Source organism: Sminthopsis crassicaudata, chromosome 3 (genome assembly GCF_048593235.1).
Source record: "Sminthopsis crassicaudata isolate SCR6 chromosome 3, ASM4859323v1, whole genome shotgun sequence".
Classification (NCBI taxonomy): domain Eukaryota; kingdom Metazoa; phylum Chordata; class Mammalia; order Dasyuromorphia; family Dasyuridae; genus Sminthopsis; species Sminthopsis crassicaudata.
Genome location: NC_133619.1, coordinates 224,588,832 through 224,607,030, shown reverse-complemented (window position 1 = coordinate 224,607,030; position 18,199 = coordinate 224,588,832). Strand labels below are relative to the sequence as shown.

The 18,199-nt window shown below is 39.4% G+C and overlaps 1 protein-coding gene across 1 annotated transcript in view; it reads right to left on the bottom strand.

Annotated features, from left to right (window-relative positions):
- The window catches only part of EFR3B (EFR3 homolog B), a 108,934-nt gene extending 92,804 nt beyond the window's left edge, over positions 1-16,130 (bottom strand). Inside the window, exon 1 of the mRNA XM_074300054.1 lies at positions 15,878-16,130. Coding sequence (XP_074156155.1) covers positions 15,878-15,884 — 7 coding nt within the window. The 5' untranslated portion in view covers positions 15,885-16,130. The remainder of the gene's footprint in view (positions 1-15,877) is intronic.
- Between the last annotated feature and the right edge of the window lie 2,069 nt (positions 16,131-18,199).

The following is an 18,199-nucleotide window of genomic DNA, read 5'->3' as shown; positions in this document are numbered from 1 at the left end:
TCAGTTTTCTATTTGATTCTCCAGTGGGGATAAGCACAGTATTTGACCCAAAGTAAATACTTAGTAAATGCATTTTCACCCATTCCTTCATTAATCCTCTCTCTGACACTAGCTGTACAACCATAGGCTTAGTCTGTCTAAATCTCAATTTCTTGAGGAAAAATGGGAAGAGAATAATACTTGTTCCTCCACAAGGTTTCTAAGTACTCTGTAAACTTTGACATGGTATACAAATGAGAGCTGCCATTCCTATCTTCTCCCTCACTTCAGGATTAATAAAAGAATTATCAAGAGAAAATCTATAAAGTATAGCAAGTTCTTCATGTGTAATGGACTGTGTTATTCAAAGTAGTATTTATTTGTTAACTGGATTGTGAATCACCCAGGGCGACAAGAATTTATCAGACTACTTCCAGCAGCAACTATCAACAGCAATGATACAGTCAGCATTTTAGCAGCTAGGGAGAGTGAAAAGACACTGGCTCTGGAGTCATAAGTCTTGGGCTCAAATCCTGACTCAGGAGTAACTACTACTAGTGGGATCTATAGAAAGTCATTAACTTCTTTGACCTTTAATTTCTTCCTTTATAAAATGAGGGGATTGGTATAAATAGCTTGAGAGATTCCTTCCAGTTTCAAATTTGTTATTCTAGGAATACTAGTTATGCTAGGAAAACTGAGTAATGATACAAGCATCTAAGCCTCAGTTCCCCAATCTATAGTTGCAGTAGCAATAGCCGTAATAGCAGTGGGAGCAGCAATGGTCACAGGGGTGGTAACAGTGGTAGTGGTATTGGTAGTAGTAGCAGTGATAGTGAAAGTGGTAGTAGGAGCAGTGGTAGTGAGAGCGGAAGTAGTAGTAACTAACAAGAATGTGGTGGTGATGGTTATAATAGTAGTAGTCTTAGTAATAATAACAATAATATCATTTATACAGTGCCTTAAGATTTGCACAGCATTTTACAAATATCATATTTTATACTCACAAAAACCCTGGGAGGCAGGAGCTTTTCTTATTCTCATGAGGAAACTGAGGCTGAGAGAATTTAAATGAAATGCCCAAGGTCACACATCCGAGGTTGGATTTGAAATTAGGTTTTGTACTACCCAACTGTAAAGTGAGTATAAATAATAATGGTTTCATTGCATTGTGTTTTGTGAAGCTTAAGTGAGAGAATGCCAATCACCACATATATCATGTAATTAAATAAGCATTTTCCAAAATAATATAAAGCATTATATTATATAAAGCTGGGGATGTAAGGACAAAAAATCAATGACAATCATAGACCTTCAAAGAGATTATATTCTACTGGGAAGATAGATTATGTAAATGGTTAAATTCAAGATAATTTGAGAGGAAGGGAGCCCAGGAATATGGGGAACAGGAAAGGCTTCTCTTAGGAGGTTGGCTATTATTATTTTATAGACTTGGGTCACAGAATCAAACCTTCAAAACTTGTTTTGATCCTTTTAAGGCATCATGATCTGTAATTGAAGTAGTTGCGATAAGTGAAAAGTGGTGACTTTCTATACTGCAGAATAAGTAACTGGAGAAAAGAAGAGGTCAAGGAGGAGAGAATTGCATGCATTTCTACCCAATATACCATTTTAAAATTAAAAACAAACAAAAAAACCCAAAACTTTGTTCACACAAAGTTGGAATCTCAGAGTTGGAAGCAACCTCGGACTCAGGAGTCCCTTCAACAACACACACGACAAATAGTTGGTATGGTGGAGAGAATACTAGCTCTTGAATTAGAAGTTACTGTTCAGTTGTTTTACAGTCATATCTGACTGTCTGTGAAGTTTTCTTGCCAAAGATACTGGAGTCATTTGCCATTTTTTTCTACAGCTCATTTGACAAATGAAAAAAGGAGGCAAACAGGGTGAAGTGACTGACTTGGGATCAAGTAGGTCCCAGATCTGGTAAGTGTCTGAGGCTAGATTTGAACTCATATGAGTTTTCCTGATTCCAAGCCCAATGTTTTGTGCATTATAGCATTACTTAACTTCCCTCAACAAGACTTCTTATAGCAAGTTTTTTTTTTCTATATACGTCTTATTCTCTGAACTTGAGCCTGTTGGATTCTACCTCACCTCACCCCACCCCCAACACATGCATCTGGGTAAAGATTTTTCCTCATTTCTTCATTTTTCCTTATTCAAAGCAAAGACAAAAAGAGATGAGAGGAAATATGCCACAAACTGTCTTCCCACGACTTGATAAAACTAATTTAAGTTCTTTTTCCAATCAGATTATTCTCACCTTACTTTTCTTCCTTTACTTAGTTCCTTGTCCTTTGAAGTCATAAACCCACATATATTTCCAATTTACCTCTAATATTAAAAGATTCTCCATTTACCATTCTTATTTCCATATTTTCCTCTTGTTATTTAAAAGAGCTAGATTATTTTCTTTCTGAGTACTTTAAAACATTTAAACAAATACAACTAGGGCTTGAAATGGAGCTATACAGGCGTCTCCAATTCAATTAGTTGTTTGGAACACAGAATGCATCTTCCAGCAGCTAAGACATTATAAATGGTGGTTATGCTTCCAGGCTAACTCACAACAGTCAATTTAACCCACAAAGCACCTGAAATTCTGTGCATTTAAAATCAAAAAGAGTAAAAAGCAACACTGTTGCTATGCCAGTTGCTATGTTAAGGAAAATGAACACAAAAATCAAATATGAAGGTTTTTGTTTATTTTTAATGCTGGTGCTTAAGGTAAAATGGGTTTAAAGGCAAATGAGATAGATGGAAGCTTTCTGGTAGATTCTTCAGGGAGCTGTGGGGAACTTCAGAGAAAGGTTTTATGAAGGTTACCAATATTTATGTTTAATTATATCTAACCCAAGGTTGAGGTTTTCTAAAGATGTCTCATCTGTACTAGAAATTCTCTGTGAAGACCAACTTACTCTTGGGCCTAGCCCAAACATATTTCCCAAGACACCCAAATGAAACCAATTTAATTCAGAGAATACAGAACTAAGCAGCACCTGTTATATGCTATGCACTTACATAATTAATTGTCTGTTATGTATCAGGCATTGGGTCTAGGAAGACAAAAAGAAAAGAGTCCCTGATCCCAAGAAGCTTACTTTCTTACATTTTATTATCCAAACCAGACCTGATTCTCTAGGCATGGCTACCTTACCATTAGTAGGCCTATCCGCTCCCTATCTTGGGATACTCTCCTTTGTTTCCCACTTAGTCCATCCTGCTTCTGTGCCTTGTGGAATGCTGTAGCATGATTCAGAGGAAAAAGAGTCAGGATTTGGAAACTGGGTTCAAATGGGAACTCTTCCTTATCTGTGTAACTTGTGTGTTGTTATTTTACATCAGTGCCTCAGTAACTTCATCTATAAAATGAAAAGTTTGGACTTGATTTCCAGCCCCACTTTCAGTTCAGATCCACACCTTGTAGCCTTTTCTAAACCTTGACAATTCTCATATCACGCATTTGTTCCACCTTTAACTTAAGAGTTTCCCTTTTTCCTTCCTTCTTCCACCCTCAACCCTCACCCACAAAATTGCCTCATTATTTCGAGGCTTTATAATCATTCTTTGCTTCCCAGTCCCTCAATTTCCTTCTGGTTGCACTTGAATTTATACAAATAGAGGTTTCATGATCATAGCTTCTTCCAAAAGGCACTCACTAGCATCATATACATATCCTCAATCATTTAAATGTCCATTACTTCTGCTGTTGTTTGTCCTTCATTCTTGAAGAGGACCATGATATCAGGGAGGAGATGCCATGACATACAAGTGAATTGGATTTAAGTGAGGGAAAGCTGTGCAAATTCACATGCTTCACTTTCCCTCCAGAGCCATTCGTGTCCAGTGGCAAGATGTATATATAGATTAAAACAACTGGAAATGACCATGGAAACACTTGGAGACCTTGATCTTTTAAAGCTAAGTCTTTAACAGATCTCAGTTTGACTGAAGAAACACTCAGTGATTAAGACTAGGTAAGAAATGAGGCAGAAAATGGGCTCTTTTACTTAGTGAAAAACAAAATCCATCCACCTATCTAAATATACATACACATATATACACAACATATATCTATATCTACCTACACATACATTTTGTATATACACAGATACACACATAATACATATATATATATATATATATATATATATATATATATATATATACACACATACATATGCATATGTGTATGTGTATGTATGTGTGTGAGGGAAAGATGCTCAGGGTTTCTGGCCAAACAGAAACAATTGCTATTTACAGTCACCCTGAGCTAATCAGGGCCCAAACAATGACTAAATGGGGCTTGACCTGAACCTGTTGTTGGTCAATCAATGACAACGGAGTAATTTGGTTTTTAACACATGGTCCTTGCCCATAAACCTCGAGACATTTTGCAGATTTCAGGAATCAAAATTTACATTCCTTAGGACAGATCACCTGCAAGTAAGGGTGGTCAGAGAGAAGGAAAGGGAAAGAAGAGGAAAGCAAAGGAGCTAAATTGCCCAAGGGCTAGTTCCAGTCGGGTGCCCAATGGGACAGCTCCAATTCTCACTCCCAGAGGTTATTGTTTGTCCTTTGTACACTAAATCTACTGATCCCCTAGAAGCCTGAATTGCTTCCAATTCTTATATATATGTATATATGTACTGGGGGGAGGGTAAGATAAATTGGGCTTAAGTGACTTGCCTAGGGCCACATAACTAGAGAATGTTAAGTGTCTAAGGCTGGATTTGAACTCATGTCTTCCTGACTTCAGGATTGGTGCTCTATCCACTGAGCCATCTCCACCCCCCACCCCAATTCTTTCTCTGTTCCTACATCCAGACTGTACAACAACTATATAACCATGCTGACTTATCGCATCATAAATTCATACTATATAATTTCAATCAGCTTCTCACCATTATTCTGAAATCATTTGTCTCTTGTATATTCCCTTACAAACTGCCCACAGTAGTAATTATTAATCTTCTTCACTATTTATTGGCTTCCAATCACAGGTTCTCCCAAGGCTCCCTCACCCTACTTACATCAAAAGGATTGTAGTTATTTATGTAGCACCTACAATATACTAGGCACTATGCTAACCACTTTGCAAATATTAATTCATTTCATTCTCATAACAATTCTGGGATGGTGGATGCTATTATTAGCCCCATTTTACTTATGAGGAAACTGAAGTAAATAGAGATGAAGTGATTTATTCAGGGTCATATAGCTATGAAGGATCTGAAGTTGGATTTGAAGTCTTCCTAACTTCAGACCCTGAATTCTACTGCATCACCTTAATGTCCATCTTTTTTTTTTTTTTTTTTTAACATAGTAGGAGATATTATGATTCAATGGGAAATGTGTTAGATTTGAAAGTCAGAGAGAACCTGGATTCAAATTCCAGCTTTGCTACTAGTTTTGTGATTCTGGGTGGATGGCTTAACTTCCCTGGGATTTGAGTATCTTCACTGTAATATAAGGGTTTTTTGTAGATTGTCTCTAAAGTTCCCTCTGGTTCTAAATATGTCTCCGATGCCATTTTTTCTCTTCTTTTCCTTTTGTCTCAAAAGAATAGGTGTCTCTGCTTTTTTCACCCCAAGCGTAACACCTCTATCTTCAACATATCCTTCCTGCCTCCTCTATACATGCTCTTTCAATTTTTCCAAAACATCTCCAATATCTTCAATTCTTCCATTCCTTCCTCAATTATGTATAAATCTCTTCTATCTTAAGAAAAAGTATGATAAATCTTCCATTGCATCCCAGGGGATTGACTGTTATCCCCTCTTTCTTTGCTAAACTGTTTTCCAGTACAATCTAATTATTTCTTTCTCCAGTTAATATTATGATACCAAATGGCATATGATAAACACTTATTAAGTGCCCCACTTTATGTCACCAACTGTAATGAGTACTGGGGGTTCAAATAAGAAAAAGGAAATACAGTCCTTGCTCTTAAGGAATTATCATCTAGGGGAAAAACAATAAACAAATGGAAGCAAAAAGGGGGAGATGGTGCCAAAGGATGCTGAACCAGGGGCATGGTGGATAATAATTGAGTAGAAATCAAGCAGAGCAGAAGGTGGCAAATGAAGAGATGGCTGACATTTTGAGACTTCTAAAAAAAAAGGAGGCTACAGGAAGAGTTTTTTGCTCTAGTCTCCAGACTTCCAATCAGAAGAAGAAGCAATTAAGGGTACTGATGTAGTATGAGAGGCAAAGCTGAGGTAGCCTCATGATGAGTACCCTTGAAGAGTTTATCTGAGCAACTAGGTGGTGCAGTATATAGAGCTTAAGACTAAATCCGAACTTAGAGACTTACTTTGTACTGGACAGGTCAAATTCTTCATCTGTAAAATGGAAATAATAATTGCATCTAATTCCCAAAATTGCCATGAGGATCAGATGAGATAATTGTAAAGTGTTTAGCATAGTGCCTGGAACATAGTAGGCATTATATCATGATAATGTTTTGCATGAACAGAACATCTGATAATACTTTGATTCTTAATTTGCTCCATTTAATCAATTCAATTAAACACTATTATATATGAGGAATCAAGTAGTCCTTTCCCTCAAGAACCTACATTCTACTGGAAAGAAACAATGTATACATTAAAAAATACCAAAAAATGACAGAGAGACATAGCAGTAACAGGAAGAGAAGAAGATTGAAAAAAGTTTCATGGAGAAATAGCCCTTGAGTTAAGCCTAAAAGAGACAAGGACTCTAGAGGGAAAGAAGGTGGAAGAATGTTCCAGACATGAAAACTGCTTTGTGCAAATGGGAAGAGGTGAGAGCTAAGAGTATCAAATTTGAGGAATGGCCAGTAGTCAAATTTGGCTTCAGCAGAGTTCACAAAAGGGAATAGTATGAAATAAAGCTTTGTAATCCAGTACACCTTTCCAGAGAGCCATAACTGCCAAGCTGAGGGATTTGTGTTTTATCTCACAAGCAATAAGGAGCTACTGAGAGAATTTGAGCAAGAGAGTGGGCTTTTGCCTATAATTTGGGAAAAAAATAAATGTTAAGTGCTATAGATATGAAAATACCTACAATACAAAACTTATTCTTAAAAAGCTTTTTGAAAAAATTAGGTAGTATGTATGTGTATGTGTACAATTAAACATAACTATGAAATGAGCAGAGTGAGATAAGTTAAAGAAGAGATCATAAATTTTGAGCAAGAAGGAACAAAAAAGGACATTTACTTCAAACTATTTTAGAAGATGAGATTTAAAGTCCAAAGTTGTATAGATAGTGAATAGCAAAACTAGTATTTAAACTTAAAATCTTTTCTAGTTTAACCTTCTTTCTGCTATATCCCATAGCTTCTAGCCCAAAGAAAAGTGCTATTAGAAGTCTGAGGAAGTAACTTTCACCTAAGGGTCAAGACAACTTCAAAAGGTAATATCTAGGTGGGCTTTGAAGAAAGAGAAGGATTTCAATAGATAGAAATGGGGAAGGGAGGTTCCAGAATGTCCTTTGGATCTCTCCCCCAATAAAATCCATTCAAATAAATTTTGAAGAGTAATCATACAAATTCTCAATCAATAATCCATCAACAAATGACTGAATATCTACATTATGCAATATGCTGAGCTAGGTGCTATATTCAAAAAAGTATAATTCCCTGTCCTCTAAGAGCTTATAATCTAATTGGTCAGACAGATAGTCAAGTAAAAATTTAAATAAGTTAAACATAACACAAAAGGTCACAAAAATCTATGACATGACACAAATCTATAATAATAAGTGTCATTCTTAAATAAGCAAAGGATATGAATAGGCAGTTCTTGAAAGGATCAGAAGTCGTCAATAATCATGAGAAAAAATTACTCAAAATCTTTATTAATCAGAAAAACATTAAAACAACTTTGAGGTACCTCCTCATACTTAGCAAAATAGCAAAATGTGGTAATATCAAAAAATCTTATTTAAATGCATTCAAATAAGGTTTGTTTAAGTATCTTATCAAAATATAATAAAGGACAAAATTCAGTGCTAGCAGAAACGTGGGGAAAGAGGCATGATGACTTATTACTAGTATAGCTATGAATTGATTCAACTATTTTAGAAAACAATATGGAATTATGTGATAAGTTACAAAAATGTTCATACCCTTTGATCCAGGACTTCCATTTTTAAAGTTTCTATCTTAAGGAAGTTAGCAAAAAAGATAGGACACAACTGTACAAGAATATTCAAAGCATTATTGGTAATAGCAAAGAGAAAATTTGAAACAGCTTATGTGCCCAATTCTAAATCAGTTGTGCTATATGAAGGTACATAAAGAATGATAAATACATAGAATACAAAAATATATTGGAAGACTTAAAAAGTGATGGGGAGGGGGGAGAAGCAGAACAAAACAGTAATATATGTCCTCTCCTTTTACTGTTCTTGACCTCTTCCACTGCAATTCAAATATTGAAATAGTTCAATTTTTCTACTCTTCCCCAGTCTCTCTTCCTCCACTCACATATCATTCAATACCCCTGCTAATCCAGAGGGTATTGTATATGTGGAATAATGGAAGTGTGCCAATGATATGCCTTAAAAAATATAATGTTCCAAAATTCAACAGACATTATTAAGTGAAGCTTCTGCACTATGCACTATGTAAGGCTCTAAGAGAGATTGAGTTCAAATAAGACACAGGTACCAGCCCTCATGAAGGTTACAGTTTCTTGAGGATCCAACACAAGCACAGATTATTCAACATTATTAATATCAAAGAAGTTATATAATATTACATAAGTTCCACAGAGGAAGGCTGCTCTCAACAGTGGAAAATATGGACTCCATGGAAGAAGTAACAACTGAGTTTGGCTTTACTGAATGAGAAAGATGTCAACAGGGAAAGCAAAGTGAGAGATATTTCATAGGAAATATTATGATCTAAAGTATGGGGATTGTCATGCACAACTCAGTTCAGGAGGCAGATATAAGCAAGTTCATCTGGGCCTCTGAGTTCATGGAACAGACAAACAGGGTAAATTTGAAAAGACTAAGGAAGGGGGTTCTATATTACAAAGAGCTTGAATGCCATACAAGCATTTTTTAATTTTGCAATTCAGTGAGCAACTGAAAGATAAGGAGACTGTTTTAGCAGAAGAGTGGGAAGAGCTTTAGAGTCAGAGGAAAAGGAATTCTATTTCCTTTTGTTTGACTTTAGAGGACAGAACCAGGAAATGGTGGAAGTTGCAAAAAGCCAGCCAAATTTAGGCTTAGTATGGGGGGTGGGGGGGAAACAACAAACTTCCTAATAATTAGAACTGTTCAAAAATGAAACAGGCTGCTTCAGGAAGTAGGAGGTTCCCCATCCTTAGAGATTTTCAAACAGAGGTTAGATGACCATTTGTTTAGAAAGATTCCTTTCATGTATGGGTTAGACTAAATGAACATTAAAGCCCTGTCAATTCTCAAATTCCATGATTCTCTTAACTGGTTGGTTCAAATCGCACCAAAAATTCATACCAACTCTATGACCTTAAGCCTCCATATCATTATCTGTAAAATGTGATCAACACATCTGACATGAAGGATAAATCAGTTTCTCTGATACTCTTAACTCTCTCCAAAACAGAAATTATACACTAAATGCAAAGAAACTTCAACTGTCTCCATAATTTGGACACCCAAAATTGAAAAGAAGGGGTGAACAAATGCAGCAGCCAAGCATAGTAATAGCAGCATAATGACATCAGAGAGAGATCAAGAGGTGTCTGTACAATGAAAGACAAAAGTAAAGACAGAAGTCAGGTGGAGATAACAGTAGTAAAGAGGAAGGCTTGGGGCACTATGGACAGAAAATCCTGCCTACAAGATAAAAAAATGAGAAAATAAAAGTTTGGGAGACATCATGGAGCAGTTGGGAAAAACCCTGCATTTAAAGTTAAAGAACCTGTATTCAAATCCGGTCTCTGCCCTTTCTCTTTATATGATGGGAAAATCACTTCTTCACTTTTCTGGACCTCAGTTTCTTTAACTATAGAATAAGGAAATTAAACTAGACAATTTCTCCTGTTCCTTTCCTTCCTTCTTTTTTCCTTTTTCCTTTCTTACTTTCTTTTTTCTTTTCTTCCTTCCTTTCTTCTGTCCCTCCTTTTTTCCTTTCTTTACTTCCTTCTTTCTTCCTGTCTTTTTTCTTCTTTCCCTTTCTCCTTGCTTTCTTCCTCCTCCTTTTTTTATTTTTTGGCATTGCATCTTTTATTTTTTCCTTTGCAGACTTTTATTTTTTTTGTTATGTTAAGTTCCAAACTGTTTCCCTCTCTTCCCATCTCTCACTAGATATGTGTGTGCATATGTATATATGCATATATACACACTATATAGTAAATATACATAAAACATACTGTGTGTGTTTCTATTCATCAGTTCTTTCTCTAGAAATGGATAGTATCTTCCTTCAGTGGTTCTTTGTACTTGATTTGAATATTTATAATACTTAGAATAGCTTATTTGTTCACGGTCATTCTTCAAACAAACACTATTGCTATTACTGTGCACAACATTCTCTTGGTTTCATGCCCTTTCTAAATTCATGCATCTATAAAATGTGAAAAACAACCTTGGCTGTGGGCTTCCTTAATAAAATGAAAGGGTTTGGATTCAGTGGTCTCTCAAGATCCTTCAAGCTTTATATCTATGACTCTATGTCATAGAATCTATGACATCCCTAGATCTATTCACAAGGAAGATTAATCTGGCAGCACAATAAAGAATGTACTAGGGGAAGGAAAGAAAGTAGGGGGATGAACTGGGGCTATTGCAATCATCCTGGTGGATAGCAAGTAAAGAGTCTGTATCAGGGAGGAGAAATTGGGAATAGAGAAGAGGGAATAAAGTAATATAGTGGAGATATGATAGATAAGTTGAATAGTATGGGCAATGAGAAAGTGGGAAGAATCAAAGCTAACTCCAAGCTTTTTGTTGTTGTTGTTATTTTTTTAAGATGAATAGTGAGGCAATTGAAAGAGTGAAAGTTGGAAGAGCAGGTTTAAGAAAGATGAGTTTGATTTTTAAACATGTTGAATTGGAGATACTGGTAAACAAGCGTCAGATATGAGTAGAGAACAAAAGAAAAGTCAGGGCTGATGCTATTAGACATGAGAATTAAATGAACAGAGATAATTTGAGTCCTTGGGAGAAAATGAATTTGTCAAGTAGCTCAATCAATGAGAATTTCTAAAGGTCCCAGCATACTGCTGGAAATTGTGCTTCTTAGGTGTTGGGGACATCAAGGCAAAATAACTGAAATAGTCCCTGCTCTTAAGGGACTTAAAATTTATCAAAGGAGACAATATGTATGTACTCATATAATTATTCAGTCATTTTCAGTCATGTCTAATTTTGGGGGGTTTTCTTGGAAATTAGAAACCACTAGAGTGGTTTGCCATTTTCTTCTCTTGTTCATTTGATAGAGTTAGGTGACATACTCAGGGTCACACAGCTAGTTAAATGTCTGATGCTGAATTTGTACTCAGAAAGATGAGTCTTCCTGACTTCAGGTCTAGTACTTTGTCTAGTGCCTTCTAGAAGTACATATGTACAAGTATATAAAGAATATACACACAATGGATATAAAATAATTTTGTGAGGAAGGTCCTAGTAACTGGGAGGGTGGGAGGAGAAAAAATCAGAAAAAGCTTCATGCAGAAGAAAACTCTTCAGCTGAGGAAGGATTGTAATCTTAGGCATTCAGACAATCAGTACCAAAGTACTCCATAGGAGAGTAAAAAAAACAGGTTCAAGGTCAGATTTTTAAGGACATTGATCTGGCATCTTTTTCATGGTCACTGTCACTTCATCTTGTGGCAAAAAGGCCCTGAAACTTTTGCCTCTATTAAGTGTTTCATTAAATCATCTTTGACTAGTGCTAAGAATACCCCGTAAGGTATATCCACAGCTCAATAGGCCATCCCTGATGGAAATCCACAAACCTCTCTTCTTGCAAGAGGCAGCAGGACCTATTTTAAAGAACAGCAAACAGGAACTTAGGAGACCTGGCTCTGAAAACTGCCTGATATGAGGCAAGTCACATCTTCTCTGGGCCTCAATTTCCCCATCTGTAAAATAAGAAAGTTAGAATAGACCAGACTAGAGTTCTCATTAGCTCTAAGATTCTATTTCTACCTTGCCTTGTATAACCCCTTCCCCATCCTCCACTGCCACTTTCTACCAATCACAAACATCCCCAAGAGCCTAAATTATCAAATGATTTTCTTTTAAAGAGAATAATAGAAACCTAGAAGAATGTACTTTGGATATAAGATTAACTCCTCATGAATTAGAGTTGAAGAGATCATGAAGATCATTTTTGCCTAGTCCTTTCATTTTGTAAATCAAAAAGGACCTTGATTTGGAATCAGAAGGGGCCTTAAAAGTCACCTAATCCAAGCCCCTCCTTTTATAGGTAAGGAGACTGAGGCTCAGACTGAGTAAGTGATTTAAGGTCATACAATTCATTAGAAGTAAAGTCATTATTAGACTGGATATCTTGTTCCCTGATCTAGTACCTTTTCCATAAAACTATTCTAAATCTGAAATTCAAACAAGATGCACACAGCATTCCCCTCAAAAAAAAAATGATGTGCAAGTAGGAGTTTTGCTAGTCGACTCCTTCCCCAATAAGAGTGCCATATGATGGTCCTCTCAAGCCTTTTCTCATCCTTATCGTTTAATACTTTTTGGGTACAAATATCATTTCTATTTGCAGCTGGAGAAACAGGCTAATAGCAGGGAGAAGAGAGACTCTGTAGCAGCTCCCAAAATAGAACCCAGACATCTCAGCTCCCAAGTTCTCCCTTTTTCTCTATTCTCTTACTCTTATCTCCTGCCTTGCTTCAAGCTGTAAAGATGCAAAAGGAAACCCATAAGCCCTGGGTTCCACTCTCCCCTAGCTCAGGTATTCTCTTCCCTGAGCAAAGGGACTTTATTCAGGTTTCTTCCTGGTCTCCTAATGGGACCTTGCCTTAGCTGTTTTCTCAATGCAAGTGTCCTGCAGTCACATGTCCTCCCTCAAAGGAGCTGCAGTTTCAAGCTACTCCGCAGAACAACTAGGGGATGGAAGGGAAAGAAAGGAGAGACACTCATTGAAAGAAAACATTGGACTCGTTAGACCACACAACAGCTGTTGTTCACCTTCCAGGCTCTCTTCACTGATTAGCAGCTCAGAAAAATCTAGTATGTCAGAGGTCAAATAACCCAGCTTAGGTCATCCAAGACCAAAATAGCAGAGGGTGGGTGGAGGAAATGTTGAAGAGGAACCTTCTAGGATTTGGTCAGAGCTCAGAAATGCAGGTAAGAAAGAGAAGCGTGCTAAAGCTGGGGGGAAAACCAGGTTAGCTTCCAAATGGCATCTGCTCTTGACACTAAGATAGTTTGGATGCTTAACCTTGGGCTATAGCACCTCAAAAGCTGCCAGGGCATTCTATTGAGTTATTACAAATATATAGTTAGGCCCAAAGGGAATCTCAAAAGCCATCTTATCCCAAACCCTCTCCCCATTTTCCAAGTTTGGAAAGTAACTAGCTCAAGGTCAACTTGAAAGTAACTAGCTCACAACAGTCAAGATTTGAACTCACAGCTCTTGCCTCAGAACACATTTTCCATTGTATACTACCTTGGTGCAGCCGGAATTCCCCAACTAAATTTATATCTCACTGCCAGTTCCCAGCAGAAAAGAAAGCAGAATCGATAGTGACACCTTAGAGATCAATTAAACGAGAAATCTGCTCTTCTCCAAGGACCCAGTCACTAGGCTCAGAGTTTCTAGTTCCAGAGAAAGATAATGAATGAGAAAACCATTTCCCCTCCCTCCCATATCTGAAAGCTACCAGTCATCTCAATCTCCTCAGGCAGCTCTTAGCCAAAGGTGATTTTCCTAATACCTAATGTCCATCTTCTCCAAGGATCTGGTCCTTAGGTTGTCCTGAATCTCTGAAGGCTACTCATAACAAAAACAGCAACTAACATTAATATATCTCTTTTAAGGTTTGCAAAAGTGCTTTACTTATGTTCTCTAATTTTTTACTTCATAACAACCCTATAAAATAGTTGCTGTTATTGTACCTGTTTTACAGATAAAGTGATTGAGGGTCAGTGATTCACCATGGTTACATGGTGCCTCAGTGTCAAAGGTGAGATTCTAACCCCTCAATTCTTCCCGATCTCTAATCCAGGACTCTTTCTCCAAAACCCTATTGCCCTCTACTCAGAAGGGCATCTCTTATCATCATCCAGAGAGGTTTGTTTTCTTGACAAGTGGGATCTCCAGCAAAGCCAGAGGACCTGCTGGTAGGCTACAAAGCTGAGCAATGGCAGGTGTGAATTCAGCTGTTGAACATAAGTTGTGGGGGTGGGGAGAGTTTGTGAAGCTCAGGCTAAGAGCTGGGTCAAATAAGCAATAGGATGGAGCTCATCACCAGAGCCCATCCTCCCTTTAGCTTCTTCGCTCACTTACCAGCCGATGATAGATTTTAGGAAGGAACCTTAAAAGTTCTCAAACCCCTTCATTTTATAGATGAAGAAACTGAGGCTGGAAAAAGGACATGGATTTTCCAAGGTCACAACAGTAGAACTAAGATTTGAACCCAGGTGCTCTCTAAAGTGATTCTTCTGCAACACCACGGGGACCTAAAAAGACAGGAGGTCTTGAACCCATGTAGAGATAAGGCAGCAGAAAAATAAGTTCCAAGTCCTAGTCTATTCACCAACCTCAGCAGCATCATAACCCTTGCCACAGCCCGGCTTCTACTTCCTGGTCTTCGGTTACCAAGGCAGTAAGGAAAGGGACAGATAGTCATGACCCTTTTTCCAGAGGGATAATAATAGCCTCCACTAACTCCTAGCCTTGCTTTAGTCAGCCCAGACGCTGCAAATTCAGTCACACTACTACCTATACAAGGCATTTCCTCTCGGTTCAGCTTTCCTAATAATAGCTGGCATTTATAGAGTGTTTAAGGTTTGCGAAGTGATTTATAGACATTCTCTAGTCTGATCCAAAGTGCTTTACATATTTCACCTTATTTGATACTTCTTACCTCCCTCCCGTGAGGCAAGCAATCACTATGAATCCCATTTTTTGGAAGAGGAAACTGAGGCTCAACTAGATTTAAGCGAGATAGGACCTTCTAGTTAATTTAGGTTTGCCCCCGCCCCGATTTGGCAGTCGAGGAAAAGAGACCCAGAGAGGTTAGTTAATTTGCCCAAGGTCACCTAGGTCGGCAAAAGTGGCAGAGTCGGAACTCGCACCCAGATCCTTTAGCCCCAGATCCAGCATTCTTTCCACTGCATAGTTCTGGGTCGGCCGTAAGTGCCAAAGGTGCCGTTTGAAGCCTAGCTTTCTTGGGTCCAAGTCGAGGACCAGGTCTAACCACTGCCCCATAGAAACTGGCTACACACGGAATGCCAGCCCTTAACAATGAAACTAACTAGACGAGGCTACCTTCAGAGGTTAGGGCCAGCGAGGTCCTTCTCAGCGGGCCCACCCCCAAGAGCATCTCCAAACAATAGGCAACCGCGCCCACGACAGAGGGACCCAGAGACGCCCCTCGAAGTGTCCGTGCCTCCCCCCTTCCCCCTCTCTTCGCTAGCTTTGTTTCCAGCTCCTTAGGGGCGCCCCTACACAGCATCACCGACAAACACAAACAGGATTCCAAGCTGGCCGGCGAGCCCTCGCCCATTTCCTTCGGGGCTCAGCTGGTGGGGGGAAAGAGTGATTCATTCACTTCCCCCCACGCGGTCCTGGGCTGTGGAAGTTTGCTGAGACTCTAGCTGGCAGAGGCTGGGGGTGCTCTGGGGTGCCGAACCTGACGGTCTGGCGGCTGAGCTTCCCATCCCCGCTCTCGGGCTCCGCTTGGCCGGTTCTTACCATACATCTCCAGCTCCCGGCTCTGGCTCGTCCCCTCCCGGGCGGTCCGGCAGCGTCTGCAGGGCAGTTCTTAACCAGAGCCTCCCGCAGCCTCAGCCTTTCATTCACCGAGCAACGGAGGGATGGCGGCGGCGGCGGCGGCGGCGGCGGCCGAGGAGCGCAGGAGGCAGCGGGAGAAGAAATGAATAGGGAAGCGAGAGGCCATTCAGCAGACTCCCCACCACTCCCCCCAGCCTCTTTCAGGAAAGGGCTGGAGGAGAAGGAGGTGGAGAAAGGGAGGAGGCTATGCTAATCTGGAGCCACCCCTTCTCCCGGCTCAGCCTCTGGGAGACGTCTCCAATGCCCACCCCACCCCTTTCTTGCCCCCCCCCTCAGGCTCTTGCCTGGAAACCAAAGCCCCCAAGATTTCCCTTTTATCTAAGGCTGGTACTCCGAGGTCGGCAAGCTGCAGCTTCTTCTCCCGACGTCAGAGTGAGTTTGCCAAGTGGAAAGTGCCAGAAAGAGAGGCTTTTTCCTCGGTGCCCTGATGCCAGCTTTGGGCATCGCCCTTGAATTGTCTTCTTTCCCACTGGGGTGTTCAGGCTCTAGCAAGGTCAGGAGCCACAGACAGAACATGTTACTCTCCCCCGTTCTCCCCCAACACATGCAAGCCCCGGCGCTCGCGCGTCCTCCCTCCCACCATGTCAACGAGGAATAGGAGGGGAGAAGGGGAAAACTGAGGTGTGGTTCATGAAGGCTGCCCCACGAGAAAGCAACCCCAGGGGTAGGGAAGACTGTGCCAGCTGGGCAGCGAGAACAAAATAGGAAGAACTGCTCTCAACCAGACTCCCTTCCAAATCATTGCACCAGCCCTTCTGCCTGATCAAGCTGAGCACTGCTGCATTGGGATATATAAACTCCTGACTAATCCCCTCCCTCCCTCAAAAACTGTATCCCCAGGTGCTAATCTTGCAAACCCTTAGCTGCTCTGGATGCCACCAAAAATCTTCCGTGCTCACTGCACCAAATACTGCAGAAAATCCTCCTTCACTGCACCAGCAATTGCTGGAAATCTTTGCCATCTTCCAAATTCCGAAGATGGCCCTTCTACCCCATGGTGGAGGAAGTACAGCTCCTTCTGCTCCTGGCAATCTACTCCTACAAGTTCTGAGATAGAAGGATCTTTAAAGATCGTTTAGTTCAACCTCTTTGTTTTACAGATCAGGAGAGGAAAATTTGGAAATCAAATATGAAAATATATGGAGGGCACTATTTAAAGGCGAACTGTTATTATTAATAGTAGCAATAAATCCAATTCAGCAAGTATTTGCTCAGCGCTCCGTGTATTTCTGAGCCCTCAGCAACACCTTTCAAAGACGGAATCACATCATTCCTGACTTTTAGTGTATCTAATGAAGATGAAGTCTACTTTAGAACCGTAATATGAATGAGGATGTAATAATTGCAAAGGAGAGATCCAAAGTATTATGAGAGATTGAAGAAGGGAAAGAATACTTCTGGCAAGGAGAATCAAGGGAAAATTCATGAAAGAGGTGACATGAGAGCTCCATTTTATAGTAAATGAAGAATTTCAACAAGCATAGCCAGAGTAATATCAGCAGGGAGGGACTTTGGAGACCATCTTGTCCAGTCCTCTTCTTTAAAAAAATAAACAAAAATTTTACTAATGACTTTTTGCTCCACCATCATTAATTTCAATGCTGTCTCTCATCCCCTCCCCCACCTACTCCCCAAAAACAACTGAACAAAAACATCATTATAATGAAGGCATGTGACAATATAGTCCACATTCTGTCCTATTAATCTCCTGTCTTTCTCTTACTGTGAGAGGGGAGAGATGCTTCTTTTTCTGTTCTTGATTTCAGTCAGTTTTTCAGTCCCTCAGAATTCCATTTCCTTTTAGTGTTTTGTTTTTAATTTGGATTGTAGTTATTATGCATATTGCTTTCTCTTGGTATAGCTTTACTTTACTCTGTGTCACTTCATGCAAATCTTCCTACCTTTCTCTGAATCCATTTCTTCATGCTAAGTAATTTTCCAGCACATTCCTGTGCCATCTTTTTTCCCCTAGCTATTCCCCTATCAATGGGCACTTAGCTTGTTTCCAGCTCTTTGCTATCAAAGGACTACAGCTAGATGGAGCATGAAGCAGCTATGTGGTACAGCAGATAGAGCACTAGCCTCAGAATCTGAAAGATAGGAGTTCAAATATAACTTTAGACACTTACTATTCCACAGCCTCATGAACAGTGCATTAGTGTGCCTATCTATTCAGAGATCCTTCATTGACAATCCCTTCATGTTTCATCTTTGCTCACTTTT